Below are 17,535 nucleotides of genomic sequence, written 5' to 3'. Positions count from 1 at the left end.
TAATGGAAACAGAATTTTTTTTTTCAAATTTTTGCACTTTTTTTGTTTATAGCTCAAAAAGTAAAGTGCCTAGCGGAGATTAAATACCACCAAAAGAAAGCTCTATTTGTGAGAAAAAAATTATAATTTCATATGGGTATAATCTTGAATGACCGCCCAGTTGTCAATCAAAGTGCGACAGCGCTGAAAGCTGAAAATTTGCCTGGGCAAGAAGGGGGTATAAGTGCCCGGTAGGCAAGTGCTTAAAAGCTAACTGTACTTTTGTACCATTCCCATTGTGCATTAGGAGGCACATAGGCGTAAATAGCAGCACGTTGGAATACATGTGGACATGGGTTTTGATATGTTGGCAACGTATTGACAAGCTTTGGTCAATGGCTAGTAACCACTTCCACTCCAACTTCAAAATCGCATTAAAAAGTGTCAAAAAGCACAACAACGCACCTATCTGTTACAAAATGCTGCAACTCTATGCACATGTGTAGATCTAAAGGTGCCCCTAACGTTTACATTTGGATACCATTGTTTTAAGTCTGTTTTCATCTCTGTTGGTGAGGCTTCAAAGACATTTGTTTTCTTCCTATGTAACTGAATGTAGGTCTGCTTTAGAGTAGGTGGTCGTTTTCAAATTGCATAGCTTTTGCATCCAGGTGGAGCTGGAGGCTGTCCTATCGCGTATTTGCGCATGCGCACTCCTGCTTTGTGAGTGAAGCCTGGCGGAGCTTTATCTTGATTGCCTGATATACAATGTGATTTTTATACCTTCCTTTTAATAAATAGTTTATCGGATTTACACTATTGGAGTCCTTTCTTCTCTCCTTTTATATGAGGAAAGGTGGGAATACACGATTAGAAAATCGACTGATTGGTCATCTGACGACCGAGAGGCGTTCGTTCGTTGGTTGAAATCGTGGCCCACATTAACCAATCTAAAGAAACCGTTCGTCGGGCAATACGTAGTGTTGACATCTTCCGTACAAGTGATGCGGTGTGCGTGTGACCTTGTAGCCACGCCCTTCCGGCCAGAGCGAGCGATATACACAACAATTCCCAGCAATGAGTATAATATCGTTTATTACATGACCTATATACATAAATAGTGATACATAAAATATAATCTGCAGAATTCTGCTGTCTCATTAGGTTAGGGGTGGGCAACTGTGGCCCTCCAGCTGTTGTAGAACTACAAGTCCCGTGAGGCATTGCAACTGACAGCTACAAGCATGACTTCCAAAGGCAGAGGCATAATGGGACTTGTAGTTCAACAGCTGGAGGACCACAGTTGCCCACCCCTGCATTAGGCCAATCTACTTTTAACATTTGGATTTTTCATTCGTATTTACGAAGATTCCTTGGACATAAACATCCGGGTCATCTTCTGTTTCCGCTCATGCGTGATAGCGCTTGATAGATTTTTTTTTTTCGTACAACTGTCATACCACCGCATAGAAAATCGGTCATTCATATGCGAACTGTCAGAATTTTTCACTGTTGTTCAACCGGATTTTTTTGTTCACAATATCATTATTGGTTAAAACATCCTACTCATCAACGAAGAGAATCGTTCGATCAGGGGTTCTGCAAAATGTTTCGGATGATTTTCTTATCGTGTGTATGGGGCATTAAGTTACTACTACCCGTTGATGGGTGAAGAGTTGGAGTTGAAGTCTCTCATCTGTTGATGATCGATGGTGGCTGTAGTTTCTTTCAAAGCTTTCGTTGACTTCCCTTATGAGGGTCACAGGGCTTCTGGTAAGCCTTTTTATTTACTGGTGTTCTGCACGTGGTGGTTTCATCTACTCGTGACTGGGGAAGAGGATCATCATTTTTCTCATTTCACGCATTGGGTGCCAGCCATTCACATTCTGTGGACTTTTTTTAAGATTTATGTTTTTAGTGTTTTCTTTATAAGCGCTGCACACTTTTTGTTTATTTGAGCAATATAGTGTATCCTATATTTTGGCAGCAGCTATTCGCTTTGTAATCAAGTTATGCACAGTTTTTCATCGGTTGCGCGGCTTTAGTCATTATATATTTTTGTATCTAATTGCAAGTAATTAGATTCGTCCCACTTTTCCAGTTATGTCGCTGTCTTTTAACTCTTTCGTAGACTAGTCCATGGGGGAGATTCATTAAAGCTGATGCACACATAATCTGGTGCAGCTGTACATAGGAACCAATCAGCTTCCAGGTTTTAGGCTCCATGCACACGGGGCGTTTTAATAATGCTGGTAACGTTAGCTGTGTAGTCATGTTAAAAACATGAGTTTTTCAGCGGGTTTTAGCTTTTTTGTGTTAGCGTTTTTCTACTTTTTTTTTTTTTAGTGTTTGCGCTTTTTTAGAGTTGTTTTTTTTTTTTTTTTTTTTTAATTAAAAAAAAACTTATTTTTTTTAGTCAAAAGTCCAAAAACACTGGTTTGCTGCGATTTACCGTGTTTTTTTTTTTACCACGCTTTGCCGCGTTTTTCAGCATTAGAGTGTTTTTACAGTTAAAAAAAACTCCTAGAAACCCACTGGGTTTTTTTTTTTTTTCTAGCCAAAAAATTTGATTACAGTCTGTGTGTGTATGGACACATAGGATAACATGCTGGGGTGTTTACTGGCTGTAGAAAAAACGTCAAAAGCCAAAAACAGCCGCTGTAAAAATGTCCAGTGTGCAGGAGGACTTACCCCTCATACATACAGGACGTTTTGATAACTGGTAATGTTAGTTGTGTAAAATCATGTTAAAAACGTGAGTTTTTCAGCAGGTTTTAGCGGTTTTGTATTAGCGTTTAGCAGTGTTTTTGCAGCCTTTTTTTTAGCGTTTGCGTTTTTAGAGTGTTTTTTAATTTTTTATTTTTTTTTTGATCAGAAAAAAAAAGTTTTTTAGTCAAAAGTCCAAAAACACTGGTTTGCTGCAATTTACCTTGTTTTTACCATCTTTTGCCACATTTTACAGCTAAAAAAACTTCTCTAGATACCCACTAGTTCTGGGGTTTTTTTCCAGCCAAAAACCATTGATTCCTGTCTGTGTGTGGATGGACAGATAGGATAACATGCTGGGGGGGTTTACTGGCTGTAGAAAAAACATCAAAAGCCAAAAACAGCCGCTGTAAAATCGTCCAGTGCGCATGAGGACTTATGCCGGCCATACATGGACCGATTTATTTATTTATTTATTTTTTGTCTGAAAATCAGACCTAAGAATAATCAGCCAATTTTCGCTCTGTTAGTGGGTCAATGGCACCGGCCAATTTTCGTGGTTCCTCCCCTTTTCAGTGGTCGAGCATGTTGGAAAATTTTGTGAAAAAAGACCGATTTTCGACTCGCTGGTCAAATCGTATGATCGTTTTTCCGAAAAGAATATGCGCATGAGTGGGCAGCACAGTGGCTAAACGGTTAGCACTTCCCCCTGTCAGTACTAGGGTCTTTGGTTCAAATCCCAACCACCGCACCACCTGCCTGGAGTTTGCATGATCTCCCTGTGCCTGTGTGGGTTTCTTCCCGGTGCTTTGGTTTCCTCCCACACTCCAAAGACATGCTGATAGGTTAATTGGCTAAATTGTCCCTAGTATGTGTATGTATGAATGTAAGTTAGGGACCTTAGATTGTACACCCCTTGAGGGTTAGGGACTGATGTGAATGTACAATATATATGTAAAGCGCTGCGTAAATTGATGGCGCTATATAAGTACCTGAAATAAATAAATTAAATAAATGAGCCGTGACCTGGAAGGAACAGAAGTTTCGCCTGTTTATATGGGGTGAACTTTAAGACTTGGTCGGCCAATTTTCAAAATCATTGATGGCACCATCGGATTACCGAGTTAATGACTTTGTCCGATTTTCGGATAAAAAATCGTTCGGAAGAGATTGTAGAGACTTATTGCATGCTTAACAACATTCTTAGTAAAAGTTGACTGACATGTACTGTTGACAGATGTATCACTTAGCTTATCGTATTGTTTGCGCATTTCATGCACTCGTCATTTACTCTTTTCTTTTTCTTCTTCTCTTTTTTATGTTAATATACTTTTCTGTATTGTACTTTTCAAAAGTGCCTTGTTTTTGCTGAAAGTATCACTTGAAAATGTACTGTTTTACAGTCTACTCATGTACAATAAAATCGTTTGTAAACAAAAAATCGTTCGGAATTCCACCCATGTATGGCCTGCATTAGTGTCGTAGCCCAAATGAACAAGCTGAAGTTAGAAGCTGATTGGCTACTATGCACAGCTGCTTTAGTAAATCACCCCTATTGACTGGCTGGAAATGGTGTCTAATGTTGATCTGACATCCATGCACAGTTTTGTTCGTAGGCCTTCAGTAAACCCTGTTGCTGTCAGTCAGCTCATTGGTTTGTCTCTGCTGTGTAACGCTCTGATCCTCTTCATTACCCGAGGTTCCCCGAGCACGACTGAGTGTCCAGAACAGTATTGGCGTTACCTTTTTGTTTTTTGTGGCACTGAAGTCTTTGCTTATGTAAGAGGGCTCATTGTGTAACCCATCCAATAAAATCTGCCAAAGCCGCACCGCGTTGTATTTGCATATCTAGATGAGCGCGGAGTGTGTACACTGGTGTGTCAGTGTGTTATTACTTACGATGTATTATTTATGATGGGACTTTAATTTCAGTTTATGTATCAGTCAACCTTAAATAACCTTTCCTGGTTGTGTCTGTTATATAACATTGCAGATAATGTATTCAAAAGCTAGGAATTTTGATCCCTCCTGAAGCAGAAGTAGACAAATTAATGTTGAATTCAGCACCTTCTGTTCTCTTTCTGACTTTTTATCACGCCGTACTAAATTCCCTTCTTCTCCCTCCACAATACTGCGATCTCAAACACGCATACCCTTATCTCTCCATCTTCTCTATTATTAATCTTGAAATGATGGCCTGTTTATTAAGGCTGCTTTGTACAGAGATGTGGATATCTGATTGCATCGGCATGGGCATTTGTCCCAGTTCTTTTCTTATGATGTCTATGCTTTTTTTTTTTTTTTTCTGTGTTCTAACTTGTAGGCTACCACCACCAGTGACTGCTAGCACATGTTGAGTTTTCAGGAAATGTGATATTTTAGGAATAGCATATTTATTTCAGGTCTGGAGTTGGTGCCTAACTTCTTTTTTTTCATGCCTTTCAGGCTAGGTTCACACTTATGCGGATTTGAGTGCATTTCCCGGTTTGCAGAAACACGCTACAGTTCATTTAACATGAATTCTTATGGATCTAGTTCACATCTGTGCGTTGTTTGAGGCAGGGCAGATTTTGGAAAGGGTCAGGGACTTTCCCGCAGCAGATGGCATTTTGCATGTAATAGACTTCAATGGAACCGCACCAGAAATGTAAGTATTGAGCTTTTGATGCGTTTTTATACGTTTTTTGTGTTATTTTAATCTGGTTGTTAAAGAGCAGACGGCCGCCAGTGTCCTTTACTGGTTGGTAAACAAAATGGTTAACCAATAAATCTCAAAATAAGTGAGCGCTTCAAACAACTAATACGATCAATTAGTGAATAGGATAAAATAAGAAGAAAGCAGCTGAACACCAAAAGGTACCATATAAACCTTCACAGTAATCAAAATTGCATATAAGGGAGAGGTGCAGCGCTAGCTGAATAAATATGCACTTAAATGCTTATTAAATATACACTAATATAAATCAATAAAAGTGCTAATAAAGTGCAAAACGGTGACTAAATGGTAAGTATAGTCCATAGCCTGCTCAAAAATCCAAGAGAGTCCTTAAAGAGCTCCAATCCCTGGATTCGTGGATGAGGTGATAAAGATAAGAATTGCGCACTCACCAGATACGCAATTCAAGTGCGCATTTAAAGCTGACAATCTCAGGGTCCTCATATGGATCTGGTCAGATCTGGTCACAGAAGCCTCTCATCACCTTGGTAGTGTTTCCCACACACGGAAGAAAGGGCCGCTCTGCAGATGTAAAGGACTCCCACCAGGAGAGCCCCAAGAACAAAGGAGGCCAGATAGTGTGATACCTTATATATAAGGGGTGTTTTATTCCCAAAGACACACAGTATACAGGCAGAGGCAGGAAAGATACTGACCATACATTTGAAAAATAAATGGCCGCCGGGGCCCTCGTGGCGCCGGTCGGCGTGACGTCACACCGCTTGTAGCCGCTTAGGGAGCGGCTACAAGCGGTGTGACGTCACGCCGACCGGCGCCACGAGGGCCCCGGCGGCCATTTATTTTTCAAATGTATGGTCAGTATCTTTCCTGCCTCTGCCTGTATACTGTGTGTCTTTGGGAATAAAACACCCCTTATATATAAGGTATCACACTATCTGGCCTCCTTTGTTCTTGGGGCTCTCCTGGTGGGAGTCCTTTACATCTGCAGAGCGGCCCTTTCTTCCGTGTGTGGGAAACACTACCAAGGTGATGAGAGGCTTCTGTGACCAGATCTGACCAGATCCATATGAGGACCCTGAGATTGTCAGCTTTAAATGCGCACTTGAATTGCGTATCTGGTGAGTGCGCAATTCTTATCTTTATCACCTCATCCACGAATCCAGGGATTGGAGCTCTTTAAGGACTCTCTTGGATTTTTGAGCACGCTATGGACTATACTTACCATTTAGTCACCGTTTTGCACTTTATTAGCACTTTTATTGATTTATATTAGTGTATATTTAATAAGCATTTAAGTGCATATTTATTCAGCTAGCGCTGCACCTCTCCCTTATATGCAAAATGGTTAACCACTTGAGCTCCAGAGGATTTACCCCCCTTCCTGACCAGGCCTCTTTTTGCTACTCGGCGCTGCACTAATTCAACTGATAATTGCGCGGTCATGCAATGCTGCACCCAAACGAAATTTACGTCCTTTTTTTCACACAAATAGAGCTTTCTTTCGGTGGTATTTGATCACCTGTGCGCTTTTTATTTTTCACGCTATAAACAAAAAAAGGCCAAAAATCTTTGAAGAAAAACTATTTTTTACTTTCAGCTATAAAAAATATATAGTAAACTCAAAGTTGGTTATAAATTTAGGCCAAAATGTATTCTGCTACATGTTTTTGGTAAAACCAATCCCAATAAGTGTATATTGATTGCTTTGTGTGGAAGTTATAGCGTCTACAAACTATGGTATAGATACTGCAATTGACGCCATTTTTCTGCTATACAGCGCTGCGCTAGTTTAACGGACAATTGCGCGGTCATGCAATATGGTACATAAATGAAATTTACATCCTTTTTTTTTTTTCCCCACAAATTGAGCTTTCTTTCGGTGGTATTTGATCGCCTGTGCGGTTTTTTATTTTTTGCGCTATAAAAAAAAAAGGCTGACAATTTTGAGGAAAAAAAAACCGCACAGGCGGGACTGCGGCGGACATTCTGACATTGGGGGGTACTGACTTGGGGTCACTGACATCCCCAAAAACACTAATACAATGATCAGTGCAAAAAAAAAACCACTGACACTGTACTAATGGCAATGGGGAGGAAGGGGTTAACTTTATTTTGCAGGGAAGGGTTATCTGAGTGAGGGGAGTGTTTTTTACTAGGGGGCGGGGTGTGTACTGGACGGGACAAGGCTGATTGAGAAAGAGAAACTGTTCTTTCTCGATCAGCTCATCCTCGAGCTGACAGGGAAGTGACAGACAGCACAGCTACTGCAGCTGTGCTGTCTGTCGCTGTTTGCCACCGATCGCCGGGACATAGCCGCTAAGGAGCGGCTGTGACCCGGCGACTGACATCTGCGGCGGTGATCCGCGGGACAGATAGGGCGGCGGCGCGCCTTGCGCACGCCCCCTATTTGTTTACAAAACACACGTTTTGCCTGCGAGTGCCGCCGTATATGTACAGTGGCTGGGCGGCATGTAGTTAAGGACGGCCGCCAGTGTCCTTAACAAACGATGAGTCGTCGACAGGGTTCCCTGCTGACCGCTGAATATAAACAAATCTATTGCCGACAATTAAAAAAACAAAAGGGGGAAAGAAAGGTTCTCCCCCCCCCCAAATCCATATCGGGCCCCTTCAGTCTAGTGAGGATTTTGAGGGGGACTCAGAAAAAGCATCAACCGCAATCTGCATAGATGTGAATCTAGCCTCATTGTCAGTGCAAGCACATGAATCCTGGGCCATTTAAAATGCCCGGCTGGCTTTTGCATTTAATTAATCTTGTATGTCTGGGAAAAATTTTGTGTTGTGGTGTCAGCTGAAATTATCATCTGTAATTACAAAAAAACAATCCAACATGGATGTTTGAAATACTATTACCAATGGCTACCCAGGAATGTAGACACAGAGGTCACAAATTCACACACAACCTACTGAATAGTCTTTGCTAAATGTGAGGCGTCTGGTTTGGTTTTAGACAGGAGTGTGATTATGTTAGTACCCGGCATGATTAATCCTCCCATTAATCTGGCAAGAGAGTTACATCTTCTTGTGACTCAATGAGCCGATGCAGTCACCATACACTTAGCAAATGCTTGCTGGGATTCTCCATTTGGAAAGCGCTGTTGTGAAAGCTTTGTGTTGCAACAATCTGTATTTATATACTAACATGGACTTGAACTCTAAGTTAGGGTTTGACAAATTAGTTTTGAATCTAGGAGCCAATTTAAAAAAAAAAAAAAAAAAAAAGGAGCCAGGTGTTTTTTTTTTTTTTTCTTTCTTTTTTTTTTTTTTTTTTTTTAGCTCAAAATGGGTTGTCGGTACCCGGGGCAAGGCAACTTTTGGGCGACAAGCACCACACGATGCGATTTGCCTCATGAAAATCACAGTATGATATTCTTAGGGTTATAGTTGGCATTTTTCTTCCTCCAAACACGGCGAGTTGAGTTAATTCTCCATTTTGGTCTCATCTGACGACAGCAGTTTCTCCAAATCCTTCTCTGAATCATTTAGATGTTCATTGGCAGACTTCAGATGGGCCTGTACATGTGCCGCCTTGAGGAGGGGGACCTTGTGGTTGCTGCAGGATTTCAGTCCATGGCAGCGTATTGTGCTACCAATGGTTTGTTAGGGGACTGTGGTCCCAACTGCCTTGAGATCATTCACAAGCTTCTCCTGTGTAAATCTGGACTGATCCCTCGCTTTTTTCATGATCATCCTTACCCCATGAGGTGAAATCTTGCATGGAGTTCCAGGCCGAGGGTGATTAATGGTTATTTTGTATTTCTTCCATTTGCAAATAATCGCTCCCAACAGTTGTCTCATTCTCACCAAGCGGGGGGGGGGGGGGGGCGGCGTTGCGCACAAATGAAACATTTGCCACACGCTCAGCACCCTGACTTTTTCTTTTCCCTTTTACCCATTTAGGCTTCCATGAAGTCTGCCTGTCTGCACCTGAATGTCAGCTCCTTCGTCTTGTTCTGAGAAGTCGTAGTGACGGCGCCAGCGGTGCCATGAGGGTTTTGCCTGAGAAGAATGCGGTCCGGATCCTTTCGGGCCGAGAGAGGGGAACACAGGCGCAGGGTGCTCAGCGTCTCTTACAGTGCCTGGTGGAGGATAAAACTCGGTTTATGAAATGGGAAGGCAAGGTGAGTGGCATGTCCAAATTTTGCAAAAAGCTGTTTTGTTTTTTTTTCCCACGGTTTCTGAAGCCACTCATATCCATAAATTACAGGACAAAGCAAAAGGTGTCTTAAATGCTGATATTCCAATTGTCTCCTTTTCATTCCCTTGCCACCCTGTTTGCATCTGGTTTTGTGGCTACATGCTTGGCTTATGGCCCCTTGACTGCATTCGATTTTCTAACTGAAATGGTAACGATTTTAAGTGTTGGTGATTTTTTTTTTTTTTTACTTTTGTCTATTGAGGGACACAGGAAGTCTTTAAAATGATACAGCCCCAATCTTTCTCTTCTCGGATCCCGCACCGGTGCTCCTGACCCTCCCCCTTCTCTGATCTCGCACCGGCGCTCCTGATCCTCCCCATTCTCTGATCTCGCACCGGCGCTCCTGATCCTCCCCATTCTCTGATCTCGCACCGGCGCTCCTGATCCTCCCCATTCTCTGATCTCGCACCGGCGCTCCTGACCCTCCCCATTCTCGGATCCCGCACCGGCACTCCTGACCCTCCCCACCTGCTGAGTTCCCCCAGATAAAGCTGCTTGCACGGCTTGGCCCTGCCCCCTCCCTGGCTCCCTCCTCATTGGCTGTGATTGACAGCAGTGGGAGCCAATGGCTTCTGCCTCTGAGTCTCGGTTAATGAGAAGGGAGTGACCAGGGAGAGCTGCTGCTCTTGTGCACATCACTGGTAAGTATAATGGGGGGCTGGGTGGATGGTTATGTCATCCGCCCACCTCTCGTCAGCACGTCATGAAACATTTTATTCATTCGTAACATAAAAAGCTTCCTGTAAGTGGCTGAGCTTTGCGGCTTTTGTTCTGAAAGCGGAACATGAAGTCTCCATCTTGCTGCTGAAGCACAGCCCTGTATACTGTATGTATCTGAGGCTACATGAAGTTCATACAGAGTTGGCAGCCACAGCATGTTTGTTAAAGAGTTCACTTGAACCAGCTTGGTCCAAGCAAGCTATTTAGATGGAGTTGGGCTTTAAAACAGATCTCTAACTGCTGCTATGTTTGATCCCTCACTTAGAGAACATGTGGTGCATATGGCTGTAGTGTAAAAAAAAAAGGTATGGCCAAACCTTGTTTTTTGGCTATATTGCTCTTTTGGGTTGCAGATTTACATATATACACCTGAAACCCAGAATCATCTGATAACAGGCTATTCCCTGCTTCCAAATGATGGGAGAGAAGCCTCCATGTTTAGGAAGGATCTCCGCAATATTGTCAGGATTCACCCGACTGACAGCTGATTGGCTGTCTCCACCATTCAGCACGTGACTTAGAGCTAGAGTAAGCTGTGCGCACCTTTTCTCATTTTATGTGTGTGTCTATGTGTAGGGCACTTTGGCTAAAGTAGTAGACTGCAGAACCCTTCTGTAAAAAGTGTTTAATCTGCATGGCCTTTGAGGGAAAATATTTCTTTGGACCACCTCTTGACAGCATTATCAAGAATGCTGCTCTATGGCAAGAGTACCTGTCTTCCTCAGAAGAAGCTTTGAAAGAAGCCCAAAGAACAGACCGCAGAGTGACCTTGTGACTGGACAGTGCAAGGAGAAGCAGCACACTGACATCATCTCTATGACTCTGCTCTCCCCTTTATCAGCATGTGGTTTGAACTGGAGCACAATTAACTCCCTCCACTCATTGAGCTCTGCTGTACAGTGTCAGACTGCAAGAGGCTGATATCAAGTCAAATTTAGGTACTTACACTGCTGACATTAAAAATAATACATCTTATGTATTCATGTTAACACAGCTGCATTCATTTGTGTATTTTGTATCTGCCTGGAACTCTCTTAACCAGCCTGCTATATGTTCCCGCATGCCTTACAGGACCGATCACTTGTTATAGTGCAGGGGTCTCCAAACTTTGCAGTATTTTATTTTTCAGGTACTTATTAAGCCACTGTGCTGCCATGTTGTATTAACAAATATTTACAGGCTGGAAAAAAAATCTATTTTTATAAATAAATTGTATCCCCCCCCCCCCCCCCTTAAACCTGTGCCCCCTCTTAAAGCGATATTAAACCCAAAAACAAACCTTTATTATACTGCAGCTTACCAGCTCTTAGATGTGGTTGCTGCGTTTTTTTGTTTTCTTTTTCAGGCTTTCTTTCCTTTTCAGCTGGTTATCTGGCCAGTAAGTCTGCTTTTCAAGTCTGTTTTTGTTGCTGTAATGGCTTAAAATTCTAGTAAAAGTTCAGTTTAACGTTTTGTTAGTGTATCTAAATCTGCTAATCCATCTAACTCTCCTATCCCCCCAGAATGACATTGCTGCTTCCCAAGGTGCCCCCTGTGCTCCTTCATTCATAGTGGGGGCACTCTAATATAGGTGATGTGTTACTGGTTGATTCACCAGGTGGAAACAGAAGTAGAAAACAACCCTAAAAAAAAGAAAACTAACACAGTCACCATTTCTAAGGATCAGTAAGCTGCAATGTGTTACATTTTTGACTTTGGGTTTAATACGGCTGTAAATATGTGGCCCCCTTAGAGTCGCTCTATAAATCTGTGCCCTCCCCCCTTACCACTGTACTTTTGCTGTAAATACAGCTGCCTGTGGTGCAGGAGCCCAGAGGTGCAGCAGCTCTGCTCAGAAGGTTGTTTGGGAGCCGGCGGTCCTAGCAACTAGCAGCACGGGGGGGTTCCTGCGCTGGATCCTGCGCGGGCGGATAGGAGACCGACTGATTTGAATCTCTGTGCACTAAAACGTCTGTGGCCCTTAGCTGCTGCTGTGGGCCAAAATAAATATCCTAGTGGGCCAGATGTGGTCTGTGGGGCATACTTTGGAGACCCCTGTTCTACAGGATGGAAGGATGTAACTTTTACAACAAGTAGAGAACAGCCGGGGGTGTCACGGGTTGGAGAAAGCCGTCCTGTAGTAATAGCCATGAGCGGTCAGTGCAGTTCTCAGTGATTGCTGTGACCTGTCGGATTACATTGGTCACAGCAGAAATGAAACCTGTAATTGTAAAGGCAGAAGAACGGCTTGGCAGCCAGGCAGCCTGCATTCTCAGGAGGAGCTCCGCTATGGCAGCAGGAAGTTTTTCCTCTTATAAAAGAATTATTTGCAAGTTTTACAAGCTGTGTAATTTTTTTGTTATACATACAATGTCCCAATTGTGTGTTTATTACAATAGTCTCATCAGCTATTCCAGTTACATAAATGCCCAACTGTCAGTTCTCCTGGGATCATTTGAGGTAACTAATTTGCATTTTAATTTAGCAAATACCCACCTAGCAGCATTTCCTTAATTGGAACTGAAGTAATAACTTGCATATGAACATCATGCCTACAGTTTGAGAGAAGTGCCGCACGGGGAGCAGTAGAAATGCCACAGATGTATACGGGATCTCCAGATATTCAGCTCACACAGTTGTACATAAGTATAAAAGTGTGTATATGTTCACAATTACATGTATGCATAAAAAAAACATGGAAAATGACAAAACAAAATTAAGCATAAACAAGTCTTAGTAGAATATATTATTAAAACTTACCTTTCCATTTTCAATCTGCAACGTTGTCGTTTTCTGTAACATGCAATATGGCAACCTGGAGGAATTCTCTACCCAGATGGTGTACAGAGCGCCCCCTGAAAAACATCATTTATTTCTTGTGTGATTGACTCACTGATTTTCCAGAAGTTGGCACTAACATACAAGTCGGATTTTGGGCATCCCATGCGACAAAAATGTCAGTTTTGGCGAGTTACTCCCAAAGGGAAATCATGTGTAAAGGGGTGCAGACCCTGCCACTTTCCTCACTAGATCTCTGCAAGTGCAGCAGCTGATTGATTATAAAGTCTCTCCCATTCACATTGCACATGTACACAGAATAACACAGCGCTATTTCTTCAGAACAACAAAAGGTAGCAATCTGCTGCAAAGTTTGTTAAAATCCCTGTACTGTACATAGATTACCCAGTGGGGAAGGTGGTTTTTTTTTTTTTTTCCCCTGAACAGAAGTGGAGTTACTCTTTAAGTCCTGTAAATTGTGATGTGGAGCCTCTTTTCCCAGCAAATCCCACAGATGCACAGTTGGATGAGATCTGGAAATTTGGAGGCCAAGTCAACAACTTCAGTTGCGCCGTGATCTAGTTCTGATACTCACGTATCCATTGTATGCACTTTTGGCAGTGGACATGGATCAGCATGGACCTCCTGACCGGTCTGGAGCTACACAGCCCCATACACGCCAAACTGCAATGCACTGCGTGTTCTGACACCTTTCTATTGGAACCAGCATTCATTTCTTCCTCAGGTTGAGCTTCAGTGGCTCTTCTGTTGGATCAGACTACATGGACCAGGCTTTGCTCCCCACATGCATTAATAAGCCTTGCCACTTTGCTGGTTTTTCTTCTGAAGACCACCTTTGGTAGATCCTGATCACTGCAGACTAGGAACATCCCACAAGAACTGCAGTTTTGGAGTTGCTCTGACCCAGTTGTCTAGACATTGCAATTTGTCCCCTGTTAAAGTCACTCAAATCCTTACGCTTGCCCATTATTTTTTTTTTTTTTTTCGTTGTGCTTTCAACATATCAACCTCAAAGACATGTTCACTTGCTGCCTAATATATCACACCTACGTCTTGGTGACACTGTCATGAGATAATCACGATTATTTGCTTTAACTGTCAGTATGTTTGCAGATAGATATAATAAATATATATATATATATATACACGCACACACACTATATTGCCAAAAGTATTGGGTCACCTGCCTTTACAAGCAAATAAACTTTAATGGCATCCCAGTCTTAGTCTGTAGGGTTCAATATTGAGTTGGCCCACCCCTTGCAGCTATAACAGCTTCAACTCTTCTGGGAAGCCCGTCCACAAGGTTTAGGAGGGTGTCTATGGGAAGGTTTGACCATTCTTCCAGAAGCACATTTGTGAGGTCAGGTACTGATGTCAGATGAGAAGGTCTGGCTCACAGTCTCCGCTCTAATTCATCTCAAAGATGTTCTATCAGGTTGAGGTCAGGACTCTGCAGGCCAGTCAAGATTCCTCCTCCCCAAACTCACTCATCCATTTCTTCATGAACCTTGCTTTGTGCACTGGTGCGCAGTCATGTTGGAACAGGAAGGGGCCATCCCCAAACTGAAACCACAAAGTTGGGAGCATGAAATTGTCCAAAATGTCTTGGTATGCTGATGCCTTAAGACAGCGGTTTCTCAACCTGGGGATCGCGACCCCTTTGGGGGTCGAACGACCATTTCACAGGGGTTGCCTAAGACCATCGGAAAACACATATTTCCGATGGTCTTAGGAACCGAGACACCTCTCCTGTCTCAGGCGATCTGTGGGCGGGATGATATGCTGCCCCTGTAATCTGGCCACACCTCCGGGATCACTGAACAGCTCCGCCTCCTCGCCGCTGATTGGCCACCGGAACTGTAGCTCAGGAGAGGCACACATACGGCCAATCACCGGTGAGGAGGTGGAGCTTGGAGAGGAGGAGCTGAGCGGCAGCGCGCGGAGATCAAAGAAGATCGAGGGAGCTGCAGGAGCGAGTGAAGAGAGAGGCCAGAGAAGGAAGACAGCTGACAGGTAAGTGCAAATTTTGCTGCTGCAGCCAGGTATGCAGACTGTAGATGGGAGAGGGAGAGAGCGAGCCCAGGCTGCAGCAGGAGTCAGCAAGGTAAGTCTCATTGGTGTCAGTGGGAGGGATGCCCCATCATTTGTCACTAATACCAACGATGGGGCACTATTCCTCCCCCTAATGACACCAACGATGGGGCACTATTCCTCCCCCCACTGACACCAACGATGGGGCGCTATTCCTCCCCCCACTGACACCCACGATGGGGCGCTATTCCTCCCCCCACTGACACCCACGATGGGGCGCTATTCCTCCCCCCACTGACACCCACGATGGGGCGCTATTCCTCCCCCCACTGACACCCACGATGGGGCGCTATTCCTCCCCCCACTGACACCCACGATGGGGCGCTATTCCTCCCCCCACTGACACCCACGATGGGGCGCTATTCCTCCCCCCACTGACACCCACGATGGGGCGCTATTCCTCCCCCCACTGACACCCACGATGGGGCGCTATTCCTCCCCCCACTGACACCCACGATGGGGCGCTATTCCTCCCCCCACTGACACCCACGATGGGGCGCTATTCCTCCCCCCGCAAAATTACAGTTATGAAGTAGCAACGAAAATAATTTTATGGTTGGGGGTCACCACAACATGAGGAACTGTATTAAGGGGTCCCGGCATTAGAAAGGTTGAGAACCACTGCCTTAAGAGCTCCCTTCACTGGAACTAGGGGGCCAAGTCCAACGCCTGAAAAACAACCCCGCACCATAATCCCCCCTCCACCAAACTTTACACTTGGCACAGTACAGTCTGGCAAGTACCTTTCTGGCAATCGTCAAACCCAGACACGTCCATCGGATTGCCAGACAGAGAAGCGTGATTCATCACTCCAGAGAACAGGTCTCCACTGCTCTAGAGTCCAGTGGCGGCGTGCTTTACACCACTGCATCCGACACTTTGCATTGTATTTGGTTTAAGATTTGGATGCAGCTGCTCAGCCATGGAAACCCATTCTATGAAGCTCTCTACACACTGTTGTTGTGCTAATCTGAAGGCCACACCAAGTTTGGAGGTCTTTAGCTATTGACTCTGCAGACAGTTGGTGACTTCTGCGCACTGTGCACTTCAGCATGTACTGACCCCGCTCTGTCATTACTGCTTTTCTCAGTTGCTTCCACTTTGTTATAATTCCGCTAACGGTTGACTGTGGAATATTTAGTAGCAAGGAAACTTTACAGATGGATTTATTCCACAGGTGATAACCTATCACAGTACCATGGTTGAATTCACTGAGCTCCTGAGAGCGACCCATTCTTTCACAAATGGTTGTAGAAGCCGTCTGCATGCCTAGGTGATGATTTTATACACCTGTGCCCATGGATGTGACTGAAACACCTGAATCCAGTGATTTGGAGGGGTGTCCACATACATTTGGTAATTGTGTGTGTGTGTAATATATACACACACACACACTGGCCACTTTATTAGGTACACCTTTTAAATTGCCAATCACATGGCAGCTACTCAATGCATTTAGGCATCTAGACGTGGTGAAGATGACTTGCTGCAGTTCAAACTGAGCATCAGAATGGGGAAGAAAGGGGATTTAAGTGATTTTGAACATGGAATGGTTATTGGTGCCAGACGGGCTGATCTGAGTGTCAAAAACTGCTGATCTACTGGGATTTTCACACACAACCATCTCTAGGATTTACAGACAATATGAAAAAGAGAAAATATCCAGTGAGCAGCAGTTGTGTGGACGAAAATGCCTTATAGATGTCAGAGGAGAATGGGCAGACTCCTTGCTGCGACAGTCAGATGGTAGGGTCAGAATTTGGCATAAACCGCATTAAAGCATGGATCCATCCTGCCTGGTATAAGTGATTCAGGCTGGTGGGGGTGGTGTCATGGTGTGGGGGAGATTTTCTTGGCACTAGCAAGGTGTCCCTAATAAAGTGGCCGTTGAGTGTATGTGCTATACTGTATATTGCAATGAACTGGAATGGTGACTGTCTTGTGTGCATTTTGTTGCCTACGTACATCCTAAAACACGTTGCCAAGAAGCTCACATATACCAAGGTTGTTCTTACACCATTAGTAAGTTATCGTACGTTCACATATACGGAGGTAGTTAAGCAGCCCATAGATTATGCAATCTTCTTTCCTTCCACTACGGGTAGAAGAAAAGATCGATTCCCCCATCAGCACAGTCAGCGTTGATGGGGTATCCCTCCTGCAACGTTTTTGTGTTCTGCCAGCAGAACACAATGATTAGTGTTGCCGCCTATAGCTGTTGGTGTTCATCGTCCAGAAAACTTCCGACAGACTGGTTGTACACAAGTCGAGCAATAGATTGACTTGTGTAAAGCCAGCTAGCCCCATGCATGGTTTGAACTTCGTCCGGTCCCTGCTGAACCAACCTAATTTTGATCCAAGTATA

At 43.8% G+C, this 17,535-nt stretch overlaps 1 protein-coding gene across 2 annotated transcripts in view; it reads left to right on the top strand.

Annotated features, from left to right (window-relative positions):
• Window positions 1-17,535, top strand: part of AMBRA1 (autophagy and beclin 1 regulator 1) — a 203,837-nt gene that overhangs the window by 28,650 nt on the left and 157,652 nt on the right. For both annotated transcript variants that reach the window (XM_089684559.1, XM_089684560.1), the window contains exon 2: window positions 9,281-9,501. In XM_089684559.1, coding sequence (XP_089540685.1) covers window positions 9,367-9,501 — 135 coding nt within the window. In that variant the 5' untranslated portion in view covers window positions 9,281-9,366. The remainder of the gene's footprint in view (window positions 1-9,280; window positions 9,502-17,535) is intronic.

This window comes from Staurois parvus, unplaced genomic scaffold, assembly GCF_062004578.1.
Source record: "Staurois parvus isolate SC_StPar_1 unplaced genomic scaffold, SC_StPar_1.0 ptg000350l, whole genome shotgun sequence".
Lineage (NCBI taxonomy): Eukaryota > Metazoa > Chordata > Amphibia > Anura > Ranidae > Staurois > Staurois parvus.
This window is presented reverse-complemented; position numbering and strand designations above follow the sequence as displayed.